We start from the raw sequence: 15192 nt of genomic DNA on the forward strand, positions 1-15192 counted from the left end.
GTGACCCTCTCACTCATGCCTCGTTTACCATCAGAAGTCACCAGCTGGGCACATGGCCACAAACCACTGCAAGGCCTGCAAGTTCCTCCCAGCTGTGTGTAGTACTACCAACAAGAGCAACTCATATTCTTTCAATTTTGAACCACATCAGTGGCATCAAATGTGGTGGGGCCAATAAAGCCTACTGTTGTTGAAGCTCCCCCATTTTCCATGTGCGTTCCTTAAGGAAAGCAGCTGCTCGAGCTGAGTGACTGCAAACAGGGCTCCAAAGAGAACACAGGGAGGGGAAAGAGAGAGAGTGAAGCAAGACCCAATGGGGCACTGACCCTGGCGGTGGGGGCGCTGGAGCGTGCCTTGGCAAGGAGCCGACGTGCACGCTCAAACTCATTGTTCTCGCTCTCCAGCTTGACGGCAGCCAGCCAGATCTCCTCGCTGTTGGGGTTCGCCTGGAAGGCCAGCGACAGGATGCTCCGTGCCGCTGGGATGTCACCCTGCCAGAGACAGAAGGAAGGAAGGAAGGAAGGAAGGAAGGAAGGAAGGAAGGAAGGCACAGCTTGTCAGGCTTGGTCTCTTGGACTCTCAATGAGCTCGCAGCTTATCCATAAACATTCTTGTATCTTTTTTTTTCCCCGCAGTTTTCATCCGTCAACCTATAAAGCATCTTTTTTTTCTTTTTCATGGGTATGAAGTTGTTGACCTGTACAACGTATTGACCCACATGTGAGTAAATACAGTAAATGAAATCAAATAAACCACGTATAACGATACCAGATATAATGATATATCGCTTACAATGATCAAATTCATTACATTTATCAATTCTCCCATCATCATTAAGTAAAAATAAACTATACGAAATAATGGATACAGTGATAGGATATGGCTGCGCAGAAGGTGTTCTACCACCAAAATGTCTGAAAGTTTGATAAAAATAAAATACATTGAAGCAAATGACATGAAAACTCTGCAAATGGACCAGACTAGCGTGTCGATATCCGTGACAGGGCACTGCCTACCCCTTGGGAACCAAGCCATCCAAGGGCTATCACCGTGGTCACAATCTCTGCACGATGGAGGAGAGCTTACTTGGCCATCGCCTAGGGAATGGAACGGTTTCTCACACAAACGTAGTTTCCGCCCATTTATGCATTCGTAAACTGGGTAAAAATGGCGCTGACTAAGCGCAAGGCGATATCTCTGAACACCGGATCCTCCCCCACTTTTGTCGGTGAGAGTTCACTTCTTTTTTTTAAAGTGTTTGCTTTTCTTAGCTTGTTCCTCCCTTTCGCGCTGTTTTTACTGCAAACTTTGGCAGCGCGCCAAGATGCTATGAACTGATAACATCAGGACCATCAGGACGTATCTTTTTTAAGGGAGCTCCAGTGGGGATGGCTCACTTGGCAGAACGCCAAGACGCTGTGCGTCCTTGACAAGAGTGTCAGTCGTGGTGGCTACATGCATGGGGTATAACCTACATCCGTGAACACGTGGGTGTGTTCTTCTTGCTTTTTTTTTTTCGCCGGTCCAGATATAACAATAAACAGTTACAACGATTGGATTTTCCATTTTCTTTAGTACCGTTATAAGTGGACTGCACTGTATAGAGTTCCTGTGAGTGAGGTGCAACAGGAATGAATGCTGCACTTATTGTATGCACACACAAGGAGGAAACATATCTGGCCCAAGCAGATTGCAGCCACAGAAGAGCAGTGCAAGGAGCTGTTGCAAACAGGGAGTATCCAGTCGGGCAGTAGTTATGCATCACTGAACTTCTGAAAAGGGGCTCTCAATAAAGGTGTGGTATTCCTGGGATGTTAGAGGACACTGCTTCATGAATATCTTCCAGCAAGAATTTTTTTTTATGCGCTTTGTAGAAGCTCAGTTATCTGTAGTCAATATCTGAATTTCAGCGTCTTTGCGCCTTCATCTCTCCTCTTATCACTTTTTGCACGCTCAAGTGTCGGCGTTCCTCGTGCAAGAATTCCTGAGTAACACTGCTGACTGGCCATGACCATGGTAGCTACGCAACGCCTGAAAGAAGCCAAAACTGAACCAGAAGCTTATTACTTATGCAAGCCTCACTAGCCTGGCCCGGCTTCCTGCTACTGACAGTAATCAGGTTCACCCTGCTTTGAATTCCTCCTTGCAGTCGGTGTGCATGCGAAAGGGCTACAAGTTTCACATATAAGGTCACACAGTACACTGTCCAAAGTGCAGCTCATGGAGTCGAAGAGCGCTCGCACAGTCAGTGCTCGAAGCGGAAACTGCGCACGAGCTCGTGCCCACTACTCACAGCCATCCATTTGGACTTGGCACCCATGAGCCAGAGCACCTCCGCCTTGGGGCAGTGGGCCACTGCTCGCTGCAGGAGGGCCTCCAGAGTCTCCCTGTGTACAAGAGCACCAATGGCACCAATTGGCAACAGCCCCCGAAACTCCACCATACATCATGAAAAATGCTGAAGATTAATAGTGATCGACACATGCCCCAAACCAATGCCAGGGACTGCAAGTCAGTACACATCTCCAGACAACCATTGACCACTCGGGCTCTTACAGCGGGTGCAGACGAGACTGAATGCAGCATGAGTACTGCTGCCACCACAAACACGCAGTGAGGAATTGGTAAGCAGCAGCTGTGTTTGCAATCCAACATCCCCCCCCCCAAAGCACAGGGCACCGTGGCCGAATAAAGAACCTGCAATCTTGTACCAGGCAGCAGCCAAGGCAGTGATGCACACAAACCAGAGAAGATGCACTGATAAGGCTGAATGCGAAATCAGAAAGAAAAAAAAAGCCACAGGTCACAGAGGCATTTGCATCTGTTCTCCAATTTCCTGTTTCAAGCATAACATGAGATGACTACTGAGCCGCCCCCCCCCCCCCCCCCCCCCCCTTTTTTTGAGGTGGTTCAGCGCAATTTTACGTACACTATCACACATCCTTTCAAGCAAACCTTTGCATCTTCTATCATGATGATCTCCAACTTTGACAGCAGCACTTGAGCCAGTTTTTCTTCACTGGCACATTTTCAAACTATATATGCACTCACAGTGCTTTGTGGCTCTTGACCAAATGAAGCGCTGTGCTGCTCATCATTCCTGATCCACAAGTATGCAGCAGCTCTGCCACAATCTGCAACAACTCACAATGAACATCAACTACTCATCTGTCCCGATAGGTCCAATAAGGGCATACAGATGCAATGACTATACTTGGTGACAATTAGTTTTGGCAATGAAAAGAAAGGTACAGGGGCACAGCACCTGTAACTGTGTCACAGCACCAACAGTACAGCTGCAGGATGGCCACTGACATGCTGCTCGCTGTGCAGCTGATTTGCTCCGCTGACGGAGTGGGTGGCGCCATTTATGGAATCCTCGTGTACTAGACATACTCAAACAAAAAGTGTTTCTGCTAAGACTCCATAATGTTGAAAATGTGCAGTTATGATAGAAATATGCCTCAAATAATAAGTGCTAGAAATAGACTGTTTTAAGAAGAAACTATTAACTGCAACCAGGGAGTACCGTCTGTGGCAAAGAATGAAAGGCTGTGCTTCAGATCTGTAGCTGGAGTATGAAGTCACGAAGTCTAGCACTACCACATGTTCATTTCTGCTCTGGGTTGGATACAGGTGCTACAAGAAAAGAGCAAGTTCAATAATGGAGCATGGCAACACTTCTTAAAATTTACGCAGGGTGTACTTTGTTGAAATCCTGCAACATCTGACTGTGCCTGCCCATGAACGGGAAAGTTCCACAACTGTTATTATACTATATAGTAGTAACTTTCGAATCTTCAAAAAACTCAAATACCGTATTTGCTCGTGCAATTTGCGCACTTTTTTCTTCAAATGGGCGTCAAAAAGGAGGTGCCAAATTACGTGAAAATTTTCTGAACACGTCCTAAAAAAATGCTACAGAGGTCATAACCTGTAATAATATACTGTACATTGTCGCCTAAACATAGATCCTCCCATCTCGCACCCCTTGCTGGGCAAAAAAAAGAAAAAGACTCCAAATATGAGACACATAACTCCTGCCAGCCCATTTCACGTTATCTAATTCCCCACGAAACGGCATGATGACAAGTGAGCAGCTACAAGCAATAAACGTGCAACGACACAATTGTGAAGCCAGCAGTAAGAGGCAAAGGAGAAAACCGCTGATAACACGGCGCCCTCACATGCAGCCCGGCTAACTAGCGGCGAACCAAACAGTTTGGTAGTTTCGGATTCGGGCACGCACGTAACTGCTCGTCCTGGAAAGCAACTGCCAGTGTGAGCGAGCCAGGGTAAACGGCACAAAATTCGTGCCCTCGCCACTTGCACCTTTCGCAACCGCACACGGCGATGCTGCCAAGCTGGTTTTCCAACCAAGCCTGCTTTGAGCACACCCGCATACGTGCTGGTGGTCTCACGCAGCAGAGAGCACATTATGCGAGTAGTTTTCTTTTAAAAAATCCGGGTAAAAAAGTGGGGGCCTCGCATTTTAAGCGAGTAAATACGGTACTTCCAAATACTGAGAACGCAATGCGAAATGAATCGAACAGCAGCCACGATAGGCAAGGTATTCAAATTTTCAAATGTTTACACACAAAAAGTTCTACTTTTAACCGGACCAAGTTTAGCATGCTCACAGTCCATGAGCACATTCACTACATCCTCACTCCTCCCTCACGGTGGCCGCATTCTGTGAGTGCCAACCCTCAAAAACTTCTATCAACACCGCCGCCACATGCATTTTTGTAAAAGCAAAATGCAATGCCCTAATGGATGTAGTACTGTCACAGAAAAAAATATGGTACTACTTGGAGCAACGCAACTATGCAGAGACCCCCTTCATTGAGCAACGATTTTTTGAAGAACTCAGACCAAAATCAAGGCCAAAGCTAGATTTCCTTCATTACTGAGAAACCCTTCAAGCACACAGCCCAGTAGACGCATGTGGATGAATCATGCCTTATCCGCTGAATCAAAAACCTGTAAATTATATAGCCATGTAAAATTGAGACTTAACTATATTATTACACCTGCCCACGAAAACCATAGTACTATAGTGAGCCGAGAAGGTGTACCAGCGCAGCAGTGCTACCAGTGTGCCAACCAACGAATTCCCTTTTCCATGCCGTGAAAAATAAGGTGTGGCGGTTGAGGGCAAAGGGACGGAAGAGGAACTGGTCCAGAGGAAAGAGCCAGAGAGTTGAAGAACAAAGAACGAAGCAGTCAGCTGGCGCCAAAACTCACAGCTGATTACCCCACCGCTTCTGCACTTCACGCATGCATGAACAGTACCTAATTGTGGCAGCTGTTCAATGACTACTTAGGGAGCTGCACAAACGTACTATGCTGATGCAACTAGTGTGCACACGTCAAAGCCAGTGAAGGCCTCACCTGGTGCCACTGCTTTTCTCAAAGTAGGCTGCCCGCAGCCAGATGCTCTTTTTGCTGGGGAACACTGACAGGGCATGAGCATAGATGGCACGGGCACACTCGTGGGCACCCTGGGTCGCCACCTGTGAATATAATGAGAGGGGGCACAAACAGTTGAAGGCCAAGCCGTACTCCTCAAGCCTAGTCAATATGAAGGAATTTCACTCCTGGACTCAGAAATCAAGAAGTCACACCAGAGTAACAAATACAAAAGAAGTCATAGCAAGACGATTTCGAATTCCCACCAAATTCACCATCAGTAAGCAAGCCTGTAACATCACAATACATGTCTCGTAGTTTTGTGGGCTTTTGCGAGCTACACTTTTCATCCTTGGCTCGGTAATTTAGCTCAGTTCAACAAGACTTTCCCTCATGAAATTTATGCAAATGCGTTTGTCCTATGTGCACAACTAATTGAGAACTGCCACTGTCAAGGAAGAAATTCACACGGAAGCACTGCAGGCTACTACAGAAAGCACAATTTTTGTCTAGTCTTGCAGGTTTTCATCAAAAGCACGCAACCTTAATCTGCTATCAATATCTTAAATCTTAAAACTTGTTTTGCTTGAATAAGAATTAAAAAAATGTCTCTCAATACAGAGGCAAACCCCGATTTAAATACTAAGCTAGTGCTCTCAAGCTCAGAATTTTCAATCACCGACACATCACTATCAAAAACTAACCCTCTGGGGGAAAAGTCTGCAGATATTTGCGGCCACAGTACATTACTAAATCAACCTTAAATCAACCAGTACATTACTAAATCACGGCCTTGGCACTACAGCAATAACAAGAACTAAATGCCAGGGGCATATGATTTGGTTGTCTTAAGAGCTCCATCAACGGTAAAAGAGCAAGCTCAGCGTACAGCCTCGGCATCCTCCATCCAGGTGTGCTTGCGGTCCTCATCCTCAACGCCGATGCCCACCACTGTGCGGATGATGGCCTGGCAGGTGAGGATTGACTGGGACTTCTCACACTCCACAGCATCCTTCAGCCACTGCTCGCGGTTGATCTCCACCCCGTTGGCACGCAGGGATTGAATGGCTGCACCAAACAGACGGACACACACTTGCGCCTGACATACGTTTTCCACCACAACAACTGTTGTACCAAAACTAGCAAGAGACCACAGTTGCAGCAACTTGTTATTTATTTCACGCGACCACGATAATCCCTGCCACATGCTTATGGGCTGATGAATGACAACACAGTGGTGTCAGTGAGCTCGCATGTACCGGCTACTTCTGTTTTTGTCGGTATTGACAATTTAACGAGTCAGCAAACCCCTTACCACCCCAAAAAATAAAAATGAACTGCCCCTCCAAAAGTGCCTAGTACGCAGCCAAGGATGGCAGGTTTTACCTCTGTCGATGATCTTCTCAACCATGTGGGTGTTTCCATTGGCCTCCTCCAGCTTGGCGGCTGTGATCCAGATCTGCCGGTCTGTGGGAATGTTCTCTCGGGCCTTGTTCAGAACCTGTGAGGAAGAACAGCCACAAGGGATGGATAAGCACTGGGAAACGTACAACCGTGCTACTTATTCGAATGATACGACTGTCGCACCATGTCCCTAGCTTCCGTTCTTGGGTTATTTTAACTAATGATTGAGTGTAAATGGCACTCAATAGCCAGCCAGCCAAGGCATACAATTCAGTGATACCGACCTTTTCTTGGTTAAAACCGAATTTCAAAGAAATTGAATCAGCAACCCCTACACACTATACTGCTGTGTCTGAAAAGAAGGAGTGCTTCGGCTCTATAGCCTTGGCTCCACAGCCAAGAAACGTTGTCACAGTCTACTTCTTCAATGTAGCAGTGCCTGTGAGAAAATGGTTGCACAACTCCTGTGTTCATTACCTGCTTTGCGGGCTCAAGTTCACTCTGTGAACATGCTGCTTTCAAGCTCACCGACCTCCTAGTTCTACCACTGACGCCGTGACACCATGTGAAGACACCAGTACCTTCCGGGCGTTGTCGTAGCTTTCTAGTCGTGCCAGTGCCAGCCACAGCTCGACGCTGGTGGGGCAGCATTCGACGGCACGGCTGAGCAGGATGCGGGCGTCTTCCGGTTCTTCCAGCTCAACAGCTGCCTTCCACAGACGCACAGAGTTGGGAATGCTCTCCAGGGCCTAGGCAGGGAGAGGAAAAGAATGCAATGAACCACAACATCCCACGGCGCATTTGTCTCTTTTACCGACGGGACTGCATTCAGCCAGAGGCAGCAGCACAGAAATGGTGTCAGGCCCGAAAGTAGAATTGGAATCATTTTCTTCCTTTCTGTCAAGAAAATCAAAACTAGACATTCCATTTAGGTTATATATTAATTTTCTTCCCAATGTTTTCAGATGCACAGTTGCTATCTGAGTAGACCACTACTTCTGAAGGTAACTTTTCACAGTAAAAACAGCCAGAGAAAAAAACTAAGCCGTATAGGCTGCTATTGCCAAAAACTAGACACAGCGAACTCCAGTTAATTCCAATAGCCGACTTAATTGAACATACGGTTTGGTTCCATCAACATCAGGTGCATTAAAAAGGGTATCCAATTCCAACGCTACAACATACAAGCAAATTTTCTGTCCCTTTCAAGTTCAAACTATCAAGAGCCAACTGCAGCACAAAGCGCAAGAAAGATACAATAATAAAGAATGGGAGAAGGAGTCACATACCTTGCGGAAAACCCTCTTCTTGGCCTTGAGCTCACTCTCCAGGTCAGCAGCCTTGATCCACAACCGCACCGAGTTGGGGATCTGACGCACTGCCTGCGCTATCACTGCCTTGGCCAGGTCTGTCGGCTGCACACACAACGTAAAAGCCACAAGTTAGCATGAATGCCAAACTACAAAACAAGATCAGAAAACATACTGCATTCACTCCCGTGTACTACGTTCACCTGTTTTTTTTTTTCCAAATAGCACTCTCCAAACTGGGGTGTTGACTAATATGCAAACTACTGGCAGAGCAAGGTGCAAATTTGGCTACATACGCAGAAAAAGATGAGCAAGAATGACACCAGTGATGCTACAATGAAAAGCCTTGCATTCCGGCCGCCTTCGAGCATTCAAAAACTATGGGGTTGCTATTACCATTTACTTGCCAAAGGTTTCATGAGCCCCTTCTTTTTCAACATAGCCACGCAGTAGATTCTCAGATAAGGCCGACATGAAGATAAGCATGGAGCAACACAGTGGCCATGCCAACTGTGGTCTCGTCGAAAAAGCTAAACTTTTCTCCGTAACTGTGCTGCAGGTCATGCCTCCCTAATGTTGGTAAATGTTCTCAGGGCAGCATTTAAAGGAACTGACAACTGAATTTCAAGCCCCCAATTTTTTGCGCCGCACCAAGGACCTTACTGCGTAAAATGCTCGATTTCACAATGGTATCATTATGGTTTATGGGGGTTTAACGTCCCAAAGCGACTCAGGCTATAAGGGACGCCGCAGTGAAGGGCTTCAGAAATTTCGACCACCTGGGGTTCTTTAATGTGCATTGACATCGCACAGTACACAGGCCTCTAGAATTAAGCCTCCATCAAAATTCGACCGCCGCGGCCGGGATCAAACCCGCGTCTTTCGGGCCAGCAGCCGAGCACCATAACCCCTGAGCCCCCGCAGTGGCTTAACAATGGTATCATTAGAAACACTGTAGAAGATTTCTACTGAGAATTTTTCCATCAGCGGATGCACCCGTTTTTATGCATCCTGATAATGGAAACAGAGCTCAGTGAGCAAGATTATTATTGCATGCTAGCAAAAGTGATGAACTAAAAACTAATATACAGTCCTAGATGCCTGACATTAATCAAACAGCTTTAGTACAATGTAGTGCCCATTTGAGTTTTTACACCCAAGGTTGTTAGGCACAGTAACATAGGCCTCATCGACAACATTTTCAGTGGGCCAAGGTTCCTGCTTCAAACAAGAAATGCCAAACACTGTGGTGTCATCTAGTCACAAAAGCTGAAAGTGCTTCATCAGCAATTAAAGAGAGCATTGCTCATGATCGAAAGGAGCACTGGAGAGCATGAACTAGGATAAATATGACGAGCACTCGTGAAAATAAAAGATACATTGCAGTTAACAAAAAATAAGCAATACCTCACCAAGATGTGCTTATGTGGTGGTATGCACACCATTAGTGGGTGGTTTTCACCACAGGATGGCACTTCAGATTATTTTGTGCAAAAATACTGAATACAAAATACTGATTTTTTCAATTTTACAGTGCTCGATTCTTACAATACGAGGCAAGATCTTTCTATTTCCACCACAATCTCATGACATGCTTTTTGTCAGTTGTAAGCCTCTTTAAGCAAGCAGCTGTGTTACGTGCAGAGGTGTCAAAAAATTTCGCAACAGCCCTCAAGTTCGATGGCACCAAAAAATGCGTCAGATATTGAGGAAAGCAGCAAGAGAGCCTCTTAGCATGCTGTAACAATGCTAAGCTTTTTCATGCAGGAGTGCTGCCGCTGACACAGAGCAATGGTGGCACTCTGGAAGTTGAGCCTGCTGTACATTAAAAAAAAAAAAGTGGTGTTGACATCTCGTGGGCTCTATTACACATTTCTCGGGATGAAGTGTCAAATTTTTATTGCCTCTGCTGATGAGTTTCTCGTGGTGTAGTGTGTTGATCATCTTAATGAAATGAGGGAGCTTTCATTGGTCGATTTGTAAAACGTTCCAGAATTCGGGGAGTGGCGGGTGGGGGAGGGGGTTTTCACGACATACAGACCAATATGCGAGTAAACACGGCATCCTGCCGCACTTAGCACTTCCCTATATAAATTCATGCAAACTTCTTTCTTCATTTTCCCCCCACAGTTACCTTGTCCCTCCCTCTGAAACAAAAGGATTTCCAAACAATCATCCAGTAACTAGCCCCAGCACAAAAAGCAAATGTTACCTGGAAATTTATTTTTATTTATTTGAACATACTGCTGGCCTCACATTTGAGGCCGTCGCAGGAGTGGGACATCACATACACTAAAATAACACAGGTCAAGTAAGTGCCAACACAAAGGCGATTGTAGTCCAACAAGGCAATATGCATTATACAAAAGGTAAAACAAAATAGCAAAACAGGAGCAAGTAGCATATTTGAGGACTTCGGCACAGTAACAAAATGCAGTAACAAAACACAGTAACAAAACACAGTAACAAAACACAGTAACAAAAATGCAGACAAGTTTTTAAGGAGCAAGAAATGAAACAATACAGTCGAACCTCGTTATAACGAAGTAGCATCGGGACCGTAAATCAGTTCGTTATATCCGATATTCGTTGTAACAGTAGACATAAATATCGGCTGTGACAAATTCGTAATTTGGCTCGCGCAAATATTCTAGACACTAAAATGTATTATATACTTGGCTTTGAACCCACTACAAACGTGGTAATCCTTACCTGTCTCCTTGTGGCATTCAATCAAAATAGGCCGGAATATGGGAAGGTTGACACGACTGTTCTTACGTCGCCGCGCACGTGAAAGTGCGTGGCGCGAAACGACTGCACCATGTGTCTGCGCATAGGCGACTTGGTGTAGAGAGAGGAACTCGAGTGAGACACAGCGGGAACCATCGCGCCTGTGTGCTCTGCCGAAGCGCGATTGGTGGCCCCGAGAGGGACCGTTGAAAAAAAAAAGCTGCCAAAGCAGCTTTGAGAGAAGAGGAGGAGGAGGAGAGGGGGCGTTGGGCGAGAAGAGAAGGAGGAGAGGCGGCGTTGGGCGAGGAGACATATGCAACGCCAGCCCGGGATCAGCCAAACAGGTTTGCATTCGTTCATTTGAAGAAAGATGTTATCTTCGTCTGGTGACTTTTCACAGCGCTGCGCAGAATGAAGTTTTCCACATTGTCCATGCTCAAGAGGGCCTTTTCTACGTCAGCAGTTTTCGTCGTCGGGAGTTTTTCCAAATATCCTTTCAGCCTCCTGGCCATGTCCGCGGCATCCGCACTGCTCATCGTTGGTTCATCCCGTTCACTCTCACCGCTGTCGCTGCTGCTGTCATCCTCGGGCAACAAAACGCGATCCACAATTTCTTGATCCGTCAGCTCGGGCGCCACGGCCAAGTTCTCATCGGCCGAAACGAAATCGTCGAATTCGACGCCTGGGACTGCCAGCCGATCCCAAGTTCTGTCCAGCTCTGCCTGGTCTTCGGGCTGCACTTCTTCTTCGTCGGCAGGCAGAACAAAACCGGCATCCGCGAAACAGTCCCTTATTGTCGACTGCCTCACCTCATTCCACGACCCGTACAACATTTCGAGTGTCGTCTTGATGTTTATTGTTGTCGATCTATGTCGATCGATGTCAAACACCAGTTGCGTCACCAAACGCTTCCTATAATTGCACTTAAGCGAACGAATAATGCCTTTGTCTAAAGGCTGCAAAGCAGAAGTTGCGTTCGGTGGCAAAAACTGCAAGCGAACTGCCTTCAGCACGATCGAAACTTTATGCGCCGAACAGTTGTCCAAAAGCAACAGGACCTTCCTGTGCTGCCTCTCCATGTCCTGGTCGAACGCTCTCAGCCAGTCCTCGAAAAGCTTGGTCGTCATCCACGCTTTTTTGTTCGACGTGTATTGAACCTGCAAATTCCGGACGCCTTTCAGGCACCTCGGATGTGCCGACTTGCCGATGACGGTGAGCCGTCTTTTGTCGGAGCCGTCCATGTTCACGGCAACGACGACAGTCACCCGGTCTTTGTTTTTCTTGCCCCCATGGCAGGTCTCGTTCTTCATCGCCAGTGACCGCTCTGGCAACAACTTGAAAAACACGCCGGTTTCGTCGACGTTGTATACGTCGCACTCGTCGTACTCCTGGAGCAGAGGACGAAAATTCTCCAGCCACGTTTGACATGTCTCCATGTCGACAGCGGACCCTTCGCCAGACAAAGTGTGGCACGCGATCTCGTGCCTATCTTTGAAACGTTGCAGCCAACCGCTGCTTGCACAGAAATCGTCATGCCCCAGTACGCAGGCCAGGCTGTGGGCCTTCCGTTGAAGAAGTGCTCCCGACACCGGCAAATTTCGCGCCCTCACATCTTTAAACCAAGAAAGCAAAGCCGCTTCCACGTCCGGGTGATGGCAAGGCCTAACTTGTTTACGGTCGGCTTTTATGGCGTCCTCGGTGTTGCCCTCAATCTTCTTTCTAGTGGCCAAAATGGTGGATAACGTACTTGGAGGAACGCCGAATTCCGAAGCAATATCCTTTTTCTTGCGGCCACTGTCCACAGCTCTCAGTATCTGCAGCTTTGTCTGGAGCGAGATCGCTTTCCTCTTCGATGCCATTTCGAGCGCTGCAACAACAAGACTGGCCGCTGTGCTGATGTCAGAACGCCGGCCTCAAAGTTGCCAATGTTGCTGCGCTTGCCTTTCTTTACCGCTGGACAAGTGGCGCCGCCTTTCGGCCCTCTGTCATGTCATGAGCTTTCAGAGTTTTCGCGCTCTGTTCACAGGTGGCGCGACCATCCAAACGCGATTTTTGTGCCAGACGGCAAAACTTTTTCAAACGATAAAAAAAAAAATTCAGCTGTGTATCGGCCTTCGATTTTCATTTTGGTTTTTGGTTTTTTTTATGCTACTTTCAAGTTCTGAGCCTCGTGTAAACCAAATATTTCTTCGTTACAGCCGATATCGCGGCGGATCTCGCGTTTTCGGTTTCGTTATAAAAGAATAAATGTCACTGAAATGAAGCATGACCAACCAAAATTCGTAATTAGTTCGCTATAACCGATAATTCGCTATATCAGTGTTCGTTATAACGAGGTTCGACTGCTGCTGAAGAATGATACTGTCATGAGAAACGAGCAACATGGTTAAAAAAATATAATAAGCGAGAGTCAGATAAGAAAGTCGGGATGTCATCGTCAGCAAGGAAAAAAGAGTGCAAGAGTTAGCGCACCAGCATCGTAGTCGTTTTGCAAAATAAAGCGTGATATGTTGGCGATGAAATCTTTGAGTGATGCGCAGTTGACAGCATCGCAAGGCGGACTATTCCACTCACGGATTGCTTGTGGGAAGAAAGAGTACCTGAATATATCGTTGTGAAATCTGTACTCGGTTAAGTGCTGTTGGTGTTTTGTTCTGGTAGTGCGCGTGTTTGACTTTATTAAGTACTTACTCGTATCGATTTTCATACCGCCATTAAGCAGAAGGAAAAGAAACTTGAGGCGCAGTAGTCTGGCTCGGTTAAGTATAGTGGGAAGGTCGGCTTGTCTTAAGAGCTGTGTAGGGGAGTCATGACGGCGATATTTGTTAAAAATAAATCTGACCGCTTTTCGTTGTACGCCCTCTAATCTTTCTATGTAATGTTTGCGGAAGGGGAGCCAACATATTATTCCATAGTCCATTATGGAGCGAACAAGTGAAGTGTATGCTAAGAGCTTAGTGTCGACTGATGCGGATTTAAGCAATCGTTTAATCGAGTAGAGAGCTGCCAGTGCTTTATTAGTAATATAGGCTACCTGCTTGTTCCATATAAGATCCGAGGAAATTATTACTCCTAAATATTTATATTCTTCTACTTTCCTTAACATCTGTCCTTGTAGATAATAAGGGAGATTTATTGCCGCTCTCTTATTTGTTACTGTCATGCAAACCGTTTTTTCTACATTAATCGTCATCTGCCATGTTTCACACCATTGTGCTATGCTTTCAAGGGCACTATTTAGAATTGCTTGGTCTGCATGGCAGGTTATTTCTTTGTAAATGATGCAGTCGTCTGCAAACATTCTTACTGTTATGTTAGTACTATTATGCAGGTCGTTGATAAAAAGAAGAAAGAGGACAGGGGCCAGAACGGAGCCTTGTGGCACGCCAGACATCACATCGCCGCAATCTGAAGAGTGCCCTTTAAAGTGTACATATTGGCGCCGGCCTGTAAGGTAGCCTTTCAGCCATTTGGTAATATTATTGTCACCGAGATAATGGAAAAGTTTTTGGAGGAGCTTAGGGTGGGAGACCCGATCGAACGCTTTCGAAAAGTCTAAGAATATCATGTCTGTTTGGCCACATTTGTCTATTGTAAACGCTAGGTCGTGAATTGTCTCTATTAATTGAGTAGTCGTAGACAAACCTTTTCTAAAGCCATGCTGGTTAGGCACAATTATGTTATTTTTTTCTAGAAATGATAGGATATGTTTAAGAATTAAATGTTCGAGGATTTTGCATGTTGTACAAGTAAGCGAGATTGGTCGATAATTGGATGCGTTGGTAATGTTGCCCGATTTATGTATAGGAATGACCTTGGCAATTTTCCATTTCTCCGGGATTTCGCCTGTTTGCAGTGATTTTTCAAAAATAATCAGCAAGAACTTTGACATCCATTCCGCGTAACGCTTAAGAAATGCATTTGGTATGTTGTCGGGACCACCGGATTTTTTAGGGTCTATTTCAAGTAAGAGGGAAAGAATGCCCGATTCATTTATGATCAAATCATCTATTTTTGCTGTGTTACTATTCTAGGTCAGGTTTTTTTCCATTGTCGTGCGTAAATACTGATATAAAGTAATCATTGAAGTCTGTAGCCTTCGCGATAGCCTCGGCGGGTGGTGGATTACTGTCCTGACGTGAATTCGAATTGAGGTACCGCCAAAACTTGGAAGGAGATACTTTGATAAAATTACTTAGGGTGACGTTCATGTACTCATCTTTAGCCTTTTTTATAGCTGCCTTTAGTGCATGAGACTTTTCGCGTAATTTATCAGTGTAGACGGGTAGCGGCAGTTTATTCCTCAGTTTCCTATGTCTTGCAGTCTGGCGCTTTA

General features: G+C 46.0%; 1 protein-coding gene across 1 annotated transcript in view; it reads right to left on the minus strand.

The window, feature by feature from the left end:
• Positions 1 to 15192, minus strand: part of Prp6 (pre-mRNA processing factor 6) — a 52809-nt gene that overhangs the window by 22870 nt on the left and 14747 nt on the right. The window contains exons 13-19 of the mRNA XM_077661277.1: positions 8106 to 8231; positions 7398 to 7565; positions 6799 to 6913; positions 6302 to 6480; positions 5395 to 5516; positions 2294 to 2387; positions 327 to 491 (exon numbers count right to left, since the gene is read on the minus strand). Of these exons, the coding sequence (XP_077517403.1) occupies positions 327 to 491; positions 2294 to 2387; positions 5395 to 5516; positions 6302 to 6480; positions 6799 to 6913; positions 7398 to 7565; positions 8106 to 8231 (969 nt within the window). The remainder of the gene's footprint in view (positions 1 to 326; positions 492 to 2293; positions 2388 to 5394; positions 5517 to 6301; positions 6481 to 6798; positions 6914 to 7397; positions 7566 to 8105; positions 8232 to 15192) is intronic.

The sequence above is a fragment of the Amblyomma americanum genome, chromosome 4, assembly GCF_052857255.1.
Source record: "Amblyomma americanum isolate KBUSLIRL-KWMA chromosome 4, ASM5285725v1, whole genome shotgun sequence".
NCBI classification, from domain to species: Eukaryota; Metazoa; Arthropoda; class Arachnida; order Ixodida; family Ixodidae; genus Amblyomma; species Amblyomma americanum.